This window comes from Oncorhynchus gorbuscha, linkage group LG14 (genome assembly GCF_021184085.1).
Source record: "Oncorhynchus gorbuscha isolate QuinsamMale2020 ecotype Even-year linkage group LG14, OgorEven_v1.0, whole genome shotgun sequence".
In the NCBI taxonomy this organism is placed as follows: domain Eukaryota; kingdom Metazoa; phylum Chordata; class Actinopteri; order Salmoniformes; family Salmonidae; genus Oncorhynchus; species Oncorhynchus gorbuscha.
This window is the reverse complement of record NC_060186.1, coordinates 8,675,228-8,691,221: the sequence shown is the minus strand read 5'-3', so window position 1 is coordinate 8,691,221 and position 15,994 is coordinate 8,675,228. Positions and strand designations below refer to the sequence as shown.

General features: G+C 41.7%; 1 protein-coding gene and 1 long non-coding RNA gene across 8 annotated transcripts in view; both read left to right on the top strand.

Annotated features, from left to right (window-relative positions):
• The window catches only part of LOC123994377 (inosine-5'-monophosphate dehydrogenase 1b-like), a 43,005-nt gene extending 27,454 nt beyond the window's left edge, over nt 1-15,551 (top strand). For 5 of the 7 annotated variants that reach the window (XM_046296888.1, XM_046296889.1, XM_046296894.1 and 2 more), the window contains 9 exons: nt 1,392-1,591; nt 2,429-2,519; nt 2,695-2,790; nt 3,277-3,420; nt 4,667-4,811; nt 11,365-11,508; nt 11,609-11,692; nt 11,844-11,860; nt 13,524-15,551. In XM_046296888.1, coding sequence (XP_046152844.1) covers nt 1,392-1,591; nt 2,429-2,519; nt 2,695-2,790; nt 3,277-3,420; nt 4,667-4,811; nt 11,365-11,508; nt 11,609-11,692; nt 11,844-11,860; nt 13,524-13,627 — 1,025 coding nt within the window. In that variant the 3' untranslated portion in view covers nt 13,628-15,551. The remainder of the gene's footprint in view (nt 1-1,391; nt 1,592-2,428; nt 2,520-2,694; nt 2,791-3,276; nt 3,421-4,666; nt 4,812-11,364; nt 11,509-11,608; nt 11,693-11,843; nt 11,861-13,523) is intronic. The other 2 variants (XM_046296890.1, XM_046296891.1) reach the window with 1 other exon arrangement.
• On the top strand, nt 11,870-13,517 carry LOC123994378. Its single transcript, XR_006831646.1, has 3 exons — nt 11,870-12,401; nt 12,439-12,520; nt 12,560-13,517. It is a non-coding gene; the product is annotated as an uncharacterized LOC123994378 (long non-coding RNA).
• Nucleotides 15,552-15,994: the final 443 nt, after the last annotated feature.

The window sequence follows — 15,994 nt, the reverse complement described above, 5'->3', positions numbered from 1 at the left end:
TGATAGGGGGACAGTATTGAGTAGCTTGGATGAATAATGTTCCCAGAGTAAACTGCCGCTACTCTGTCCCAGATGCTAATATATGCAAATTATTAGTATTGGATAGAAACACTCTGAAGTTTCTAAAACTGTTTGAATGATGTCTGTGAGTATAACAGAACTCATATGGCAGGCGAAAACCTGAGACAAATCCAACCAGGAAGTGGGAAATCTGAGGTTTGAAGTTTCATTTAACTGATTGCCTATCCAATATGCTGTGTCTATGGGGCCAGATTGCACTTCCCAAGGCTTCCAGCAGATGTCAACAGTCTTTAGAAAGTTGTTTGAGGCTTCTATTGTGGAAGGGTGTCGAGTAAGAGCTGTTTCAACGAGTGGACTAGGCTGAGGCCAATCAGTTGTTTACTGCGCGGTGTTCCCTCTTTTTCCTCTGTAATGAATACGCTATTGTCCGGTTGGAATATTATTGAAGATTTATTATAAAAAGACCCTAAGGATTGATTGTAAACATCGTTTGACATGTTTCTTCAAACTGTAATGGAACTCTTGACTTTTCGTCTGGATTTTGTGCTCGCGCATTATGCCTTTGGAACAGTGAACTAAAAGCGCGAACAAAACGGGAGTATTTGGACATAAATATGGACGTAATCGAACAAAACAAACATTTCTTGTGGGAGTCCTGGGAGTACATTCCGACTAAGTTCAGTAAAGATAAGTGAAGTTTTATGTTATTTATGACTTTTGTTGACTCCACAATTTGGCAGGTAACTGTATGGCTTGCTTTTGTGGCTGAAGGCTGTTCTCAGATGATTGAATATTGTGGTTTTGCCGTAAAGTTTTTTTTAAACCTGACACAGCGGTTGCATTAAGAACAAGTTTATCTTTAATTCTATGTAAAATATGTATCTTTCATCAAAGTTTATGATGAGTACTTCTGTTATTTGATGTGGCTCTGCAATATTTCCGGATATTTTGGAGGCATTTCTGAACATGGCTCCAATGTAAACTGAGGTTTTTGGATATAAATATGAACTTGATCGAACAAAACATACATGTATTGAATAACATTGGGTCCTGGGAGTGTCATCTGATGAAGATCATCAAAGGTTAGTGATTAATTTAATCTCTTTCTGCTTTTTGTGACGCCTCTCTTTGGTTGGAAAATGGCTGAATGCTTTCTGTGAATCGGACACTGTGGTTGGATTAACGAGAAGTGTATCTTTAAAATGGTGTAAAATACTTGTATGGTTGAGGAATGTTAATTATGAGATTTCTGTTGTTTTAAATTTGCGCCCTGCACTTTCACTGGCTGTTGGCGAGGTGGGACGCTAGTGTCCCGAACGATCCCAGAGAGGTTAACAAAGTCCCCCCCCCCCCCCCCACACCACCACCAGGCAAGCTACCCATTGTGAATGACAGTGATGAGCTGGTGTCCATCATCGCCAGGACAGACTTGAAGAAGAACAGGGACTACCCCCTGGCCTCCAAAGACTCTCGCAAACAGCTGCTGTGCGGAGCCGCCATCGGCACCAGGGACGACGACAAGTACAGACTGGACCTACTGATGCAGGCTGGGGTCGACGTGGTCGTACTGGTGGGTTTGAGGTTATTTTTTATTTATTTTTTATTTCATCTTTATTTAACCAGGTAGGCTAGTTGAGAACAAGTTCTCACTTACAACTGCGACCTGGCCAAGATAAAGCATAGCAGTGTGAACAGACAACAACACTGAGTTACACACGGAGTAAACAATTAAAAAGTCAATAACACAGTAGAGAGAAAAAAAGTCTATATACATTGTGTGCAAAAGGCATGAGGGAGGTAGGCGAATAATTACAATTTAGCAGATTAACACTGGAGTGATAAATGATCAGATGGTCATGTACAGGTAGAGATATTGGTGTGCAAAAGAGCAGAAAAGTAAATAAATAAAAACAGTATGGGGATGAGATAGACAATGGTTGACCTGTTCATACAGTTTTGGTGGACATGGTGGTTAGTGGTTGACCTGTTCATACAGTTTTGGTGGACATGGTGGTTAGTGGTTGACCTGTTCATACAGTTTTGGTGGACATGGTGGTTAGGGGTTGACCTGTTCATACAGTTTTGGTGGACATGGTGGTTAGGGGTTGACCTGTTCATACAGTTTTGGTGGACATGGTGGTTAGGGGTTGACCTGTTTATACAGTTTTGGTGGACATGGTGGTTAGGGGTTGACCTGTTTATACAGTTTTGGTGGACATGGTGGTTAGGGGTTGACCTGTTTATACAGTTTTGGTGGACATGGTGGTTAGGGGTTGACCTGTTTATACAGTTTTGGTGGACATGGTGGTTAGGGGTTGTGGTCGAGTTACGGTTGGGTTTCAGGTCTAAATGGCAGTAGACCGTGGCACTGCAGTGCAGACATGACTTGTTTTCTCTGTTTCTGCAGGATTCCTCACAAGGCAACTCTGTGTATCAGGTCAACATGATCAACTACATCAAACAGAAGTACAGCGAGCTGCAGGTGGTGGGAGGGAACGGTGAGAGAGTGGAGCGCTGGGACAGGATTTATCACTATGACACTTTCAGCCATCCAGTTTCAGATCTTTGAGAGGTTATCAAGATCGGTCTTGGGGGGGGGAAATACATTAGACACTTACACACTAAACCTTTCTTTTCCTGCCTTCTGATGATGTTGTGTTTTGTCTCTTGTAGTGGTGACGGCAGCCCAGGCCAAGAACCTGATTGATGCAGGAGTGGACGCTCTGAGAGTGGGCATGGGCTGTGGCTCCATCTGTATCACCCAGGAAGGTAGTGACCCCACCCCCTGATACTATCAACCTTACAGGATCAATTCACATCTGAATGCAGGAGAGGATGTTGCTGGTTTTATATTTCAACCCACTTGCGGAATTGACTGAGTTGAAATGGAATTGACCCAACCCAGAATGATACACCTTGAGTGCAATGTGCGATTTGGAATTGTAGTATTACGTCTAAATGTTATGAGTTTAGTGATATTAAATAGAAATGTGATAATTGGCATAGGATTCTCTACCCATAGCAGCTGGCTTTGGATCAGTTCTAATGTATAGGTCAACCGCTGAAGCTACACAGCAAAACTGGAGAAGGATCAGAGCAGCGAGTAACCAACCAAGATGCTACGCTGGTTGCTAGTCTCTGTCGTTGTGGTGATTTATGAAGGCTCTGCTCTTGGTTACCATGGCGATGACTTTCTCCACAGCATTATGTTCAGCAAATAATGGCAAGCGCATTTCCTGTCTCCATCTCCCGTAGTGATGGCGTGCGGGCGGCCTCAGGGCACCTCGGTGTATAAGGTGGCAGAGTATGCTAGACGTTTCGGTGTGCCAGTCATCGCAGACGGCGGCATTCAGACCGTGGGCCACGTGGTCAAGGCTCTCTCACTCGGGGCATCCACAGGTACCTTTCATTCACTTGTTAATTGCGTTCACTCTTTCATAGTCATTCATTGTTTCATTGTCATGCATTCATTACCATTCACTCTTCTGTTGTCATTTATTCACCCATTCATTCATTCATTAGCTTAATCCTTCATGAACCCCTTTTATAGCATGCACTAGGTCAATGTGGTTAATTTCATAGGCTAGAATAGGTGTATAGCAGGGCTATCCAATGTCGGTCCTGGAGGGCCAAAACACTTTTGGTTTTCATCCTCTCCTTCTAATCATTCAGACCTGGGACACCAGGTGAGTGCAAGTTTTTCAGCCTTTCAGGAGCAGAATTGAATAGCCCAGGTCTATAGTCTTACAGTATCTTGATGTCTTTGCGCTAGTTTTCTGTTTACCACTGTTGAGCTCACGTCTATTCCTCTAATCCACTGTTGAGCTCACGTCTATTCCTCTAATCCACTGTTGAGCTCATGTCTATTCCTCTAATCCACTGTTGAGCTCATGTCTATTCCTCTAATCCACTGTTGAGCTCATGTCTATTTCTCTAATCCACTGTTGAGCTCATGTCTATTTCTCTAATCCACTGTTGAGCTCATGTCTATTTCTCTAATCCACTGTTGAGCTCATGTCTATTTCTCTAATCCACTGTTGAGCTCATGTCTATTCCTCTAATCCACTGTTGAGCTCATGTCTATTTCTCTAATCCACTGTTGAGCTCATGTCTATTTCTCTAATCCACTGTTGAGCTCATGTCTATTTCTCTAATCCACTGTTGAGCTCATGTCTATTTCTCTAATCCACTGTTGAGCTCATGTCTATTTCTCTAATCCACTGTTGAGCTCATGTCTATTTCTCTAATCCACTGTTGAGCTCATGTCTATTTCTCTAATCCACTGTTGAGCTCATGTCTATTTCTCTAATCCACTGTTGAGCTCATGTCTATTTCTCTAATCCACTGTTGAGCTCATGTCTATTCCTCTAATCCACTGTTGAGCTCATGTCTATTCCTCTAATCCACTGTTGAGCTCATGTCTATTCCTCTAATCCACTGTTGAGCTCATGTCTATTTTTCTCTAATTCACTGTTGATCTCAGGTCTAATCTAATCCACTGTTGATCTCAGGTCTATTACTCTAATTCATTCAAAGCTGATTGATGGTAATCGATATAACAAAACACTAGCTATAATGACAATTAGTTTGAGAAATGTGTACCAACCAATGATTTTGAGTTATGACTTCTTCCATCCCTCCGCAGTGATGATGGGCTCGTTGCTAGCGGCGACCACGGAGGCTCCGGGGGAGTACTTCTTCTCGGACGGCGTGCGGCTGAAGAAGTACCGCGGCATGGGCTCTCTGGACGCCATGGAGAAGAGCACCAGCAGCCAGAAACGCTACTTCAGGTAGGGAGGCCATCACACACTAGAGCTGCAGCCCAAATCACATCCTATTCCCTGGCCTGTATAGTGCACTACTTCTGACCAGGGGCCATAGGGGACGTAGACTAACTCTTGATCAGACATAAAAATTCATAGGGGGGTTGGAATGAAGACCAGGTAAACAAAGTTATTGCACATCAACAGTTGCTGTTAATTAAAAACTTTTTATGGCTGGGGGGCATGATTGAGTAGCTTGGATGAATAAGGTGCCCAAAGTAAATGGCCTGCTCCTCAGTCTCAGTTGCTAATATATGAATAGTATTAGTAGTGTTGGATAGAAAACACTCTGAAGTTTCTAACACTGTTTGAATGATGTCTGTGAGTATAACAGAACTCATATGGCAGGCAAAAACCTGAGGAGAAATCAAAACAGGAAGTGAGATCTGAGGTTGGTATGTACTCAACACTGTTCCCATTGAAATCTCCTTGAGATATTAATGAAGATTCACTTCCTAGGGCTTCCACTAGATGTCAACCGTCTATAGAGATTTGAATGAGACTTCTACTGTGTTGTGAGACTGAATGAGAGCAGAATGAATCAGGTGTCTTGCAGTCAGACATTTTCTGGTCACATTTCACATGATCGGGACCTGCGTTCCATGGCTCCTGAAGACACAAAGGAATACTCCGGTTGGAACTTTATTGAATATTAATGACAAAAACATCCTAAGGATTGATTCTGTACTTAGCTTGAAATGTTTCTTTGACCTGTAATATAACTTTCTGAAGTTTGTCCGACGTAACGCTGACCAGAACGAGCGTTTGGATATGTATACCAAACGCGCTAACAAAAGTAGCTAATTGGACATAAATAACGGACATTATCGAACAAATCAAGCATTTATTGTGTACCTGGTATTCCTTGGAATGCATTCTGATGAAGATCATCAAAGGTAAGGGAATATTTAGCATGTAATTTATGGTTTATGTTGACTACAACATGGCAGCTAATTTGACTTGATTGTTCTGAGTGCTGTCTCAGATTATTGCATGGTTTGCTTTTTCTGTAAAGTAAAAAAAAAAATCTGACACAGCGGTTGCATTAAGGACAGGTATATCTATAATTCCATGTGTATAACTTGTATTATCATGTACATTTATGATTAGTATTTCTGTTAAATCGATGTGGCAATGCAAAATCATTGGATGTTTTTGGAACTAGTGAATGTAACGCGCCAATGTAAACTCATATTTTTTGATATATGAACTTTATCAATCAAAACATACATGTATTGTGTAACATGAAGTCCTATGAGTGTCATCTGAGGAAGACCATCAAAGGTTAGTGATTCATTTATCTCTCTTTGGCTGGGAAAATGGCTGTGTTTTTCTGTGGCTTGGTGGTGACCTAACATAATTGTTTGTGGTGCTTTTGCCGTAAATCCTATTTGAAATTGGACACTGGTGGGATTAACAACAAGACTACCTTTAAAACGGTATAAGATGTATGTATGTTTGAGGAATTTTAATTATGAGATTTCTGTTTTGATTTTGGCGCCCTGCACTTTGACTGGCTGTTGTCATATCATCCCGTTAACGGGATTGCAGCCCAAAGAGGTTTTTTCATTAAAAAAAATATATATTTTATTTTGCATTTTCCAATTACGAACATTCAAAACAAAAGTGAAAAGATATTAGACAACGATAGGACAAAGTGACGGTAACAGATGAACATAACAAAAATACATTATAATTATAGTTATATAAACAAACATGCAATAATAAAAAAAAATATTTAAAAAAATATATATATATATATATATATATAACGACATTGGATCACCTGCCGTAGGCTACATAATATACATTACGTGTGAAACATTATGTGAGGATTATATATAGATTCAATCAATGAGATGTGGGGGGAGATTCTCCATATAGTCAATAAAAGGTTGCCAAATTCTGTAAAATGTCTAACTTATTCCTCAAGCAGTAAGTGATTTTCTCCAAAGGGATGCAACTATTAACTTCCGAAAGCCACATTGCAACTGGCAGGGAGGAATCCAATTTCCATTTCAAGGCAATACATTTCTTGGCAATCGCTAGCAATATTTTTGTTAGCTTTATAGTATGGCTTTACCTAAGATTGGTGTTAGTAAAATTACCCGGTAGACAGACCTCCGGGTCTAAAGGGAATGCAACCCCGTGAATTGAGGATATGGTATCGCATACCCCCTGCCAGAAACTGTGTAGTTTTGAACACTGCCAAGTGGAATGGAGGAATGTTCCTTCATCTGAGCCACATCTAAAACATAGGGAGGAGATATCTGGGTTGAACCTGTGCAGTCTAGATGGGGTGATATAGAGCTGATGGAGGAAATTAAACTGGATCAGTCTGTATCTGGAGTTCAATGTGGATGTAACCCCATCCCTGCATAGGTCACTCCATAGATCCTCATCAAGATCAATACCCAGATCTTTTCCCCATCTAAGTCGGGGTTTATCTAGCCCAGGCAGTGTTAGTCCTGACATAAGAGCATTGTAAACACAGGAAATGGTCTTGAACAGTGGTTGGTCTGCGTGGCAGAGTTGTTCAATAGGTGACATCTTAGGTAGGTTCCAATGTCCCTTGAGAGTCACCCTAATAAAGTTTCGTAGTTGTAGGTAGCTAAAGAAGTCCCTGTTAGGCAAGTGGTATTTCTGTTTCAGCTGATCAAAAGACATAAGAACTCCCTCCTCGTAACAATGTTCCAGAAGAGTGATCCCCTTATCAGACCATGGTCTAAAGTTACTATTCTGGAAAAACATAGGGATCAATCTATTGTTCCATAAAGGGGTTTTAGGGGAAAGGAATCCCCCTCGTCCGAACAGCTCATGCAGTTTGCACCATGCCAGGACGGAATGTATGATTAAAGGGTTGTCTGTGATGGTTTTTATAGATTTTCTGTCCCATTTGTAAAACAAATCTGCCCCAGTGTCATCATTTACCTCAAGTGTTTCAATGTTCAACCATGAGGGAGAGGGACCATTGTCAAACCTCTGAGACAGAAACCTAGACTGTTCAGCCCAGTAGTACATTCTAAAATTGGGGAGGTTTAAGCCCCCTTGACTGTAATCAAGGGTCAGTTTATCCAGGCCAACCCTAGAGGTTTTGCCGTGCCAGATAAACCGTCTGGTCACCTTGTCGAGAGAGGAAAAAAATGCTGCGGGAACAGGGATAGGGAGAGATTGAAACAAATATAGAAACCTGGGCAGGACATTCATTTTAATTACATTGATTCTACCCAGTAGAGTGAGAGGTAAATCCATCCATTTACAAAGTTCAACCTCCACCTTTTGCAACAAACTGGCCAGATTGAGTTTATAGAGGTTGTTCAGATTACTATCCACCATTATGCCCAAATATGTGAAGCCCATAGGCGACCATCTAAAAGGAAACTTGTGCTTGATGGTATGATGGTCAAAGACAGACAACGGTAAGATTTCGCTTTTATCGAGATTGACCTTATATCTAGAGAAAGAACTATAACACTGTAGTAGGATCTGCAAGTGAGAGAGGGAGTGTTCTGGGTTTGTTAGGAATAAGATAAGGTCGTCCGCAAAGAGTGATAATTTATGGGTATGGAGGCCCACCTCAAAGCCATGTATGTCAGGGCACGTTCTAATAGCCTCAGCCAACGGTTCGATGGCGAGGGCAAAGAGGTGGGGGCTAATTGGGCAACCTTGTCTGTTCCCCTTATAAAGAGGGAAAGAGGAGGAAGTAATCCCATTGGTAGCAATCCTAGCTTTAGGAGATTTGTAGAGTGATTTTATCAAATTTACAAACGCGGTACCTAAACCGAACTTTTCCAAGACGCGAAAGAGGTATGGCCATTCAACCCTATCAAAGGCCTTTTCAGCGTCGAGGGAGACTGCGACACCAGGTATTTTGTTTTTGTTAGCAAGGTGAATTATATCAAAGAACCTTCTGAGATTATTGGAGGACAATCTATTAATTATGAAGCCAGTCTGATCTGGGTTGACCAACAGGGGAAGACATGACTCCAGTCTCTTAGATAGCATCTTGGTGACCAGTTTACAATCTGTGTTAAGGAGAGAGATTGGTCTATAGGAGGCGAACTTTAGCGGGTTTTTCCCTTTCTTGTGGATTACAGTAATCACTGCTTGAGAGAAGGACTCTGGAAAGCAGTTGTCTTCTCTGGCTTTTTTAAGTACCTCCATAAGGTAGGGGACCAACAGCTCCCTAAATTCTTTATAGAACTCTGGAGGGAAGCCATCCTCCCCAGGAGATTTATTAGAAGGTAAGGAATTAATGGCCTCCAACAATTCAGGGACTGAGTAGTGTTCACACAGGCGCTCGCTGTCTTCCCCTGACAGGCATGGGAGGTTGAGAGAGGAGAGAAAGGAGTCTATCTCTGATAGATCATCGCTTGATTGGGAAGTGTAGAGTTCTTCATAGTATTTCTTAAAAGTATTATTAATTTCAGTAAGGTTGAAGGATATCTCTTTAGTGAGAGTTTCTAAGGCATTAATTGTCCTCTTACTTTCCTCTGCTTTCAGTTGCCATGCCAATACTTTGAGCTTTCTCTCCAAGCTCATAATAACGCTGTTTTGATTTAGTGATGGCCCTCTCAGCTTGATATGTGTTCAGAATATTATATTTAAGTTTTTTATTTACCAAAAGCCTGTATAGATCTTTAGCCTTTTTGGTAGGTTTTCTCGAGCTCTGAGATTTCAGATTCAAGGGCACTCAGTTCCGCACCGTGTTTTTTTCTTCAGCCCTTTAGTATAGGAAATAATCTGTCCCCTCAGGTAGGCCTTCAATGTGTCCCAAAGAATGAAGCTGTCAGGAGCAGAGGGTTTGTTTGTCAAAGGAAAAATATTGATCTGCTCTTTGATGAATGCACAAAATTCAGGTTGCTTTAGAAGTGTAGAATTTAGTCTCCATCTATATGCTCCATTTACCTTGGTAGGAATGGAGATTGATAATACCAGAGGAGAATGGTCACTAAGCAATCTGGGGAGATACTCGACATCTAACACTCTATGAAACAGTTGTGTCGAAAGTAAAAAGTTATCTATGCGTGTGTGTGTGTCTTGTGTGGGTGTGAATAAAAAGTGTAGTTCCTATCCTGTGGGTGCAACTGTCTCCAGATGTCTAGTAAATTGAGATCTTTCATGAGTGACATGGTGAGCTTGCCGGCTTTGGTAAGAAGTGAGGGTTTATCAGAAGACCTATCAAGAACTGTATCTAAGCAAAAATTAAAATCTCCTCCAACCAGTAGCCATCCTGGTGGTGCTTGAGCAACCTGAAGGAAGACATTCTGAATAAACACATGGTCATCGAAGTTAGGAGCATAAATATTCAATAGGGTCCCAGACTCTGAAAACATATGCCCCTGCACCAAAACAAACCTGCCAGAGGGATCAGAGATGGTGTTGTTGACGCAGAAGGGGATGTGTCTACTTATCAAAATTGCAGTTCCTCTTGCTTTGGAGTTAAAAGAGGATGCAAAAACTTGTCCTACCCATTCCCTCTTCAATTTCTTGTGTTTACTGGCTGTAAGATCTGTTTCTTGTAAAAAACACAATGTCAGCCTTTACTTTCTCAAGGTATGTATAGACTCTTTTCCTTTTAATCGGGCTGTTAAGACCTTTTACGTTGAATGTGACATATTTTAGTGGATTAAGCATAGGTTGGGTTTCAAATATGTAACTGAATAGAAATCTATCATATGCAGATAATTAGGAAATGTTTCAACTTTGGTTTGAGCACAAAAGTGACCTGTGTGTCTCTTTTAAGAAGGAAACAATAAACATAGAAAAAATGAAGAAAAATAAAATAAAAATCCCACCCACCCCGATTGTCAGACTAGAACAACAGTCCCAACAATCAAACATGAATACACTTGTAGAGATACGTTGCTGCTCGCTTTCCATCTAGCTAAACCATGGCGTAAACTAAAACCTGCGAGCTCTCTAAATTGAAAACAAATGTTGCGAATAGATATTTATGGCTGAATATTTACTGCCCACGGTAAGGGCTGCTTGAGTCCCTTTACGAAAGATTAACATAAATAAGGGGGAAAGCAGTGGGCCTAAACCCACTTATTGCTTCGCCCAGTAGATATGGACTAAACCAAAATATACTCTCCTGTAAATGTAATAGAACTCACCCCGGGAAGATACGGTTAGTTGAAAATGTACAAATCAATTAAAGTGACCGGGAGATACCAGCAGTTCAATCCGGATAAGAGAAAACAAACAAACTGCATTTTATCCCCCAGAGAGACCGTCCTGTCTCAGACTCAGACGTTGCTCAGTTCTTTGAGAAAAGTGTGCACTTTTCCCGGTGTGTTGAAGAGATGGCTTCGGCCTTTGTACTGAACTTTCATCCGCGCTAACCTGTCTAACCTGTCTCTGTGTTCTGACTGGCTGATTCCACAGCAGTGTCTAACCCGTCTCTGTGTTCTGACTGGCTGATTCCACAGCAGTGTCTAACCCGTCTCTGTTCTGACTGGCTGATTCCACAGCCGTGTCTAACCTGTCTCTGTGTTCTGACTGGCTGATTCCACAGTGAAGGGGACAAGGTGAAGGTTGCTCAGGGCGTGTCCGGCTCTGTTCAGGACAAGGGCTCCATCCACAAGTTTATCCCCTACCTGATCGCTGGCATCCAACATGGCTGTCAGGACATCGGCGCCAAGAGTCTCTCTGTTCTACGGTGAGTTGTGTGTGTGTGAGGTAGAGGGGACCAGTGTGTGATCTCTGATAATAGTGTCTGTGTGACTGAGTGATCTCTGATATTGTGTTGTTTTCCACAGCTCCATGATGTACTCTGGAGAGCTGAAGTTTGAGAAGAGGACCACGTCTGCTCAGGTGGAAGGAGGAGTCCATGGGCTTCACTCGTACGTTGGACTCTGTCTCCCACACACACACACACAGTGGAATTTAAATGTGTGTGTGTGTAGCAGTAGATAGCCATGACTTTTCTACGACTGGTAGTGTTGCCTCTTTCTCAGTCATCAGTCCTCTTTCTCTCTCTGTCTTTCACCATAGATGTTCTGTTGTTCCATGTAAGTACATGTACATAGACCTGTGAAGGGTGTGGCCTAGTGGTGGGCCCCACATCGCCATTTACATGTAGAACAACTCTCCCCTTGTTTCTAAATTGAATGGCTAAGTTTAATCTTGTTGATTTAAATGATCCAGGTGGGAAATGTAAATCTTACCTTTAGATAAGTGCTTCCCATCTTGATGTTTGAATCTGGCAGCTAGCCTATAAGGACGGCTAATATGGCCATGTGATGTTCCCCTTCAGACTATTATCTTGTTAGTGGGAGGAGGGGTGCTCGCCATTACGTATTTCATCTTTGAATGGGGATGAATTATGGGAAGCTTTGTTAGTCTCCCCTCTGTCCACTAGCCTCCTTCCATCCTCTCCTTCCCCAGTTATCCATAGGGCAGATAACCCTGTAATAAGTATACTGGCAAGATGATGGGGGATTGAATGGGATTTGTCAACCTTTGTTTTATAGTTGAATCAGTATCTTATTGCTTAGACAGATTGATAGCTGATGTAGTAGGAAAGGGTTCTATCCAGTTGTTTTAGGGCAGGTAATAGGAATTGTTGTGTGTTTTAGTTTTAGAGCAGGTAATAGGAATTGTTGTGTGTTTTAGAGCAGGTAATAGGAATTGTTGTGTGTTTTAGAGCAGGTAATAGGAATTGTTGTGTGGTTTTAGAGCAGGTAATAGGAATTGTTGTGTGGTTTTAGTTTTGGAGCAGGTAATAGGAATTGTTGTGTGTTTTGGAGCAGGTAATAGGAATTGTTGTGTGGTTTAGAGCAGGTAATAGGAATTGTTGTGTGGTTTAGAGCAGGTAATAGGAATTGTTGTGTGGTTTAGAGCAGGTAATAGGAATGGTTGTGTGGTTTAGAGCAGGTAACAGGAATGGTTGTGTGTTTTAGAGCAGGTAACAGGAATGGTTGTGTGTTTTAGAGCAGGTAACAGGAATGGTTGTGTGTTTTAGAGCAGGTAATAGGAATGGTTGTGTGTTTTAGAGCAGGTAATAGGAATTGTTGTGTGTTTTAGAGCAGGTAATAGGAATTGTTGTGTGGTTTTAGAGCAGGTAATAGGAATTGTTGTGTGGTTTTAGAGCAGGTAATAGGAATTGTTGTGTGTTTTGGAGCAGGTAATAGGAATTGTTGTGTGTTTTGGAGCAGGTAATAGGAATTGTTGTGTGGTTTAGAGCAGGTAATGGGAATTGTTGTGTGGTTTAGAGCAGGTAATAGGAATTGTTGTGTGGTTTAGAGCAGGTAATAGGAATGGTTGTGTGGTTTAGAGCAGGTAATAGGAATGGTTGTGTGGTTTAGAGCAGGTAACAGGAATGGTTGTGTGTTTTAGAGCAGGTAACAGGAATGGTTGTGTGTTTTAGAGCAGGTAACAGGAATGGTTGTGTGTTTTAGAGCAGGTAACAGGAATGGTTGTGTGTTTTAGAGCAGGTGATAGGAATTGTTCTGTGTGTTTTAGGGCAGGTGATAGGAATTGTTCAGTGTGTTTTAGGGCAGGTGATAGGAATTGTTCTGTGTGTTTTAGGGCAGGTAATAGGAATTGTTCTGTGTGTTTTAGGGCAGGTGATAGGAATTGTTTTGTGTGGTCGTTATATTATTGATTATCATTAACTGATTGATGGTATCATTGTGCTTTCACAATGCCCTCTCTCTCTCTCTCTCTCTGTAGTTACGAGAAACGACTTTACTGATGGAGGGGCCAGAAAGAAGCGGACTAGGGCCGCCCCCAACACCCCCACCCCCGTTGTGACCAAACGTACCCGCCACATCTGACACCCACCTCATCACTCTCCCTGCTGACTCCCCACACACCCCACGGGAGAGGTCTGGGGGGAGCACCTGCAAAACAAACACCATCACCTGGGAAACATGGGATTTTGCACTTACGAAGCGGAACATCAGGGTTTTCACCATAACCCCCTCCCAGAATACCGGTCCCCTTGGGGTGTGTGAGAGCGTGTTGAAGGAAGTGTGTGAGAGAGTGTGTGAGGACAAACTCGGTGAAGAAGGTGCTGTTATGCTATCTTCCTCTTCCTGGTGAAACTGAGAGAGCCATGCTGTCACCCCTCTGTATTCTCTGGGATCTGCTCGTACCGACACCTCCACATCAGAAGCCACAAACATCCCAATTAAACTATATATATATATATGTGGAAAAACACTTGTCTTGCTACTCTGTGTGCAAGTGTATTGTGGCAATGCTCCTTTATCTATGTAGTTAGCTCTGTTTATGCAGAAAGATGTTAACTGCTTTGAGAAAAGTAGACTGTTCTGTTAAACTTTTGACTGTGATTCAACCGACAGACTCATTAGCTGGGATTCTAGACTAGGTGACGTTCCCTCGCTGTAGTGGCCATGTCATACCCCCCTTAGTCGACGTGAACCAATCAACTAGTGGCCTATCACAATGCTTCTAGTGTGTTGAGAGCACGGTTGGGGCCAAAAGATAGACATCGGCCATAGATCGGCACCACAGTGTCGGTCTCCGATAGGTAATGCGATAATCTTTTAGACTGGAATAAAACAAGTTTAGAGAATTGTTTGATTTAAAAGCTGCAGAGCAAGGTTCCCCAACTGGTAGCCCACGTGCCAAATTTGACCCACGTGGTTTCATTTGGCCCCCCCCGGTAAATAAATAATTATTATGTTTGGAACAAAAGAGTGTAAAACACCAGTTAATCAGAACCAAGTGATTTTAAATTTGGATATCTGTTCCCAAGTATTCCTACAGATAATACAGAGATGTCATCGTATACTAAATGTAAGCAAGGTTTGAAATGATTGTTTAAGTTATATCTGTTTGGGCCTCCTGCGGTCAATTTGCAGTCTACAAATGATTTGTAATTATGTTCCGGCCCCTGCCCATCCACCCAAGAAATCGTCCCGCAGCTGAATCTAGTTGACGATCTCTGCTGAAGAAAGTCCCAGTGGCTCGAAGGAGCATGAAGGGTTTTGATATGCATGCTTTTTAGTTTTTTAAAGCCTCAACACGGCTCTATTTATATTCCGCTTTTTTCTAATTCCGTACATACTGCCAAATGTATCAATATGCTCTCTGTTACACTTTGGTGTTATTAATACTAAAAGCCCAAATTTAAAGCTACGAATCGCCAGCAATGTAGTCCCTCGCTCCACCCCTGTCCCAGATTGTGGCATCGATTGCTAGCAGCTTTGACCTGCTCTGATTACCAGAGATATGCCTTGAAATGGGGGTCAATGATGACCGCACACGACAGAAAGTGTTAAATTCCCGTAAGAACTGTGTATGTGCATGGCGCTATACATCCTCCTCACCCCCTTTCTCACTGAGATACCGTATCTTTATCATTCAGCTTGTGTAGGAATAGATTTTTCTAACTTTTTTCGTAAACAATGTCCTTTTTGCCAGATGTTTTTTTTAGGATGTCTCTAAGCTGTAGGAGTGACTTTCTTTCCGTTTTGTGCGAATGTACTTTGCCCTACCGGGACCTCACTTGACTAACAGTACTCTTACAGTTGACATGAATATTAAGTAAATATGTACATGAAGATGTATGGAGAATTATATACCTGTATCCTGTTTGAAATGGTTGTTTGCAGTCTCCCACCTTTAGTTCTGAGAATCTCCACTGATTATGAAACAGGCCTTGTTTACAATGGGATTACAACAGAAACCGGTCCCTAATGCTGTAAAACAATAAAAGTCCAAATATGTTGATTTGTGGGTTGTTATTAAGGCTGGGAATTGCCAGGGACCTCAGGATACAATATATTGTCACGATACTTGTGTGCTGATACAATATGTATTACAATTCTACATGTATTGCGATTCAATGTTCCAAACATATTTCTCACCATATGTCTGCTGCAGAGGGACAAGAGTCGTGAGTTTTGATCAGTCGTGGAAGTAAAAGTGTTGAATACAAACTGTCTACCTAATTTGAAAAGATGGAGATCAAACTATGAAGTAAAAATACTGGTGTTTTGGGGCAGATACAGCCAACTGGTGCAAAAATAATATTGCGTTGTCAAAAATAATATCCCCAAATGTAACTAGAAGATATGTTATACATGACCTGAAACTTGGTGAAAACAAAACATGCACACTTAAATGTTGACATTTCTCTTTATTTAATCATGTTTTGAGTAAAGTATTTTTTA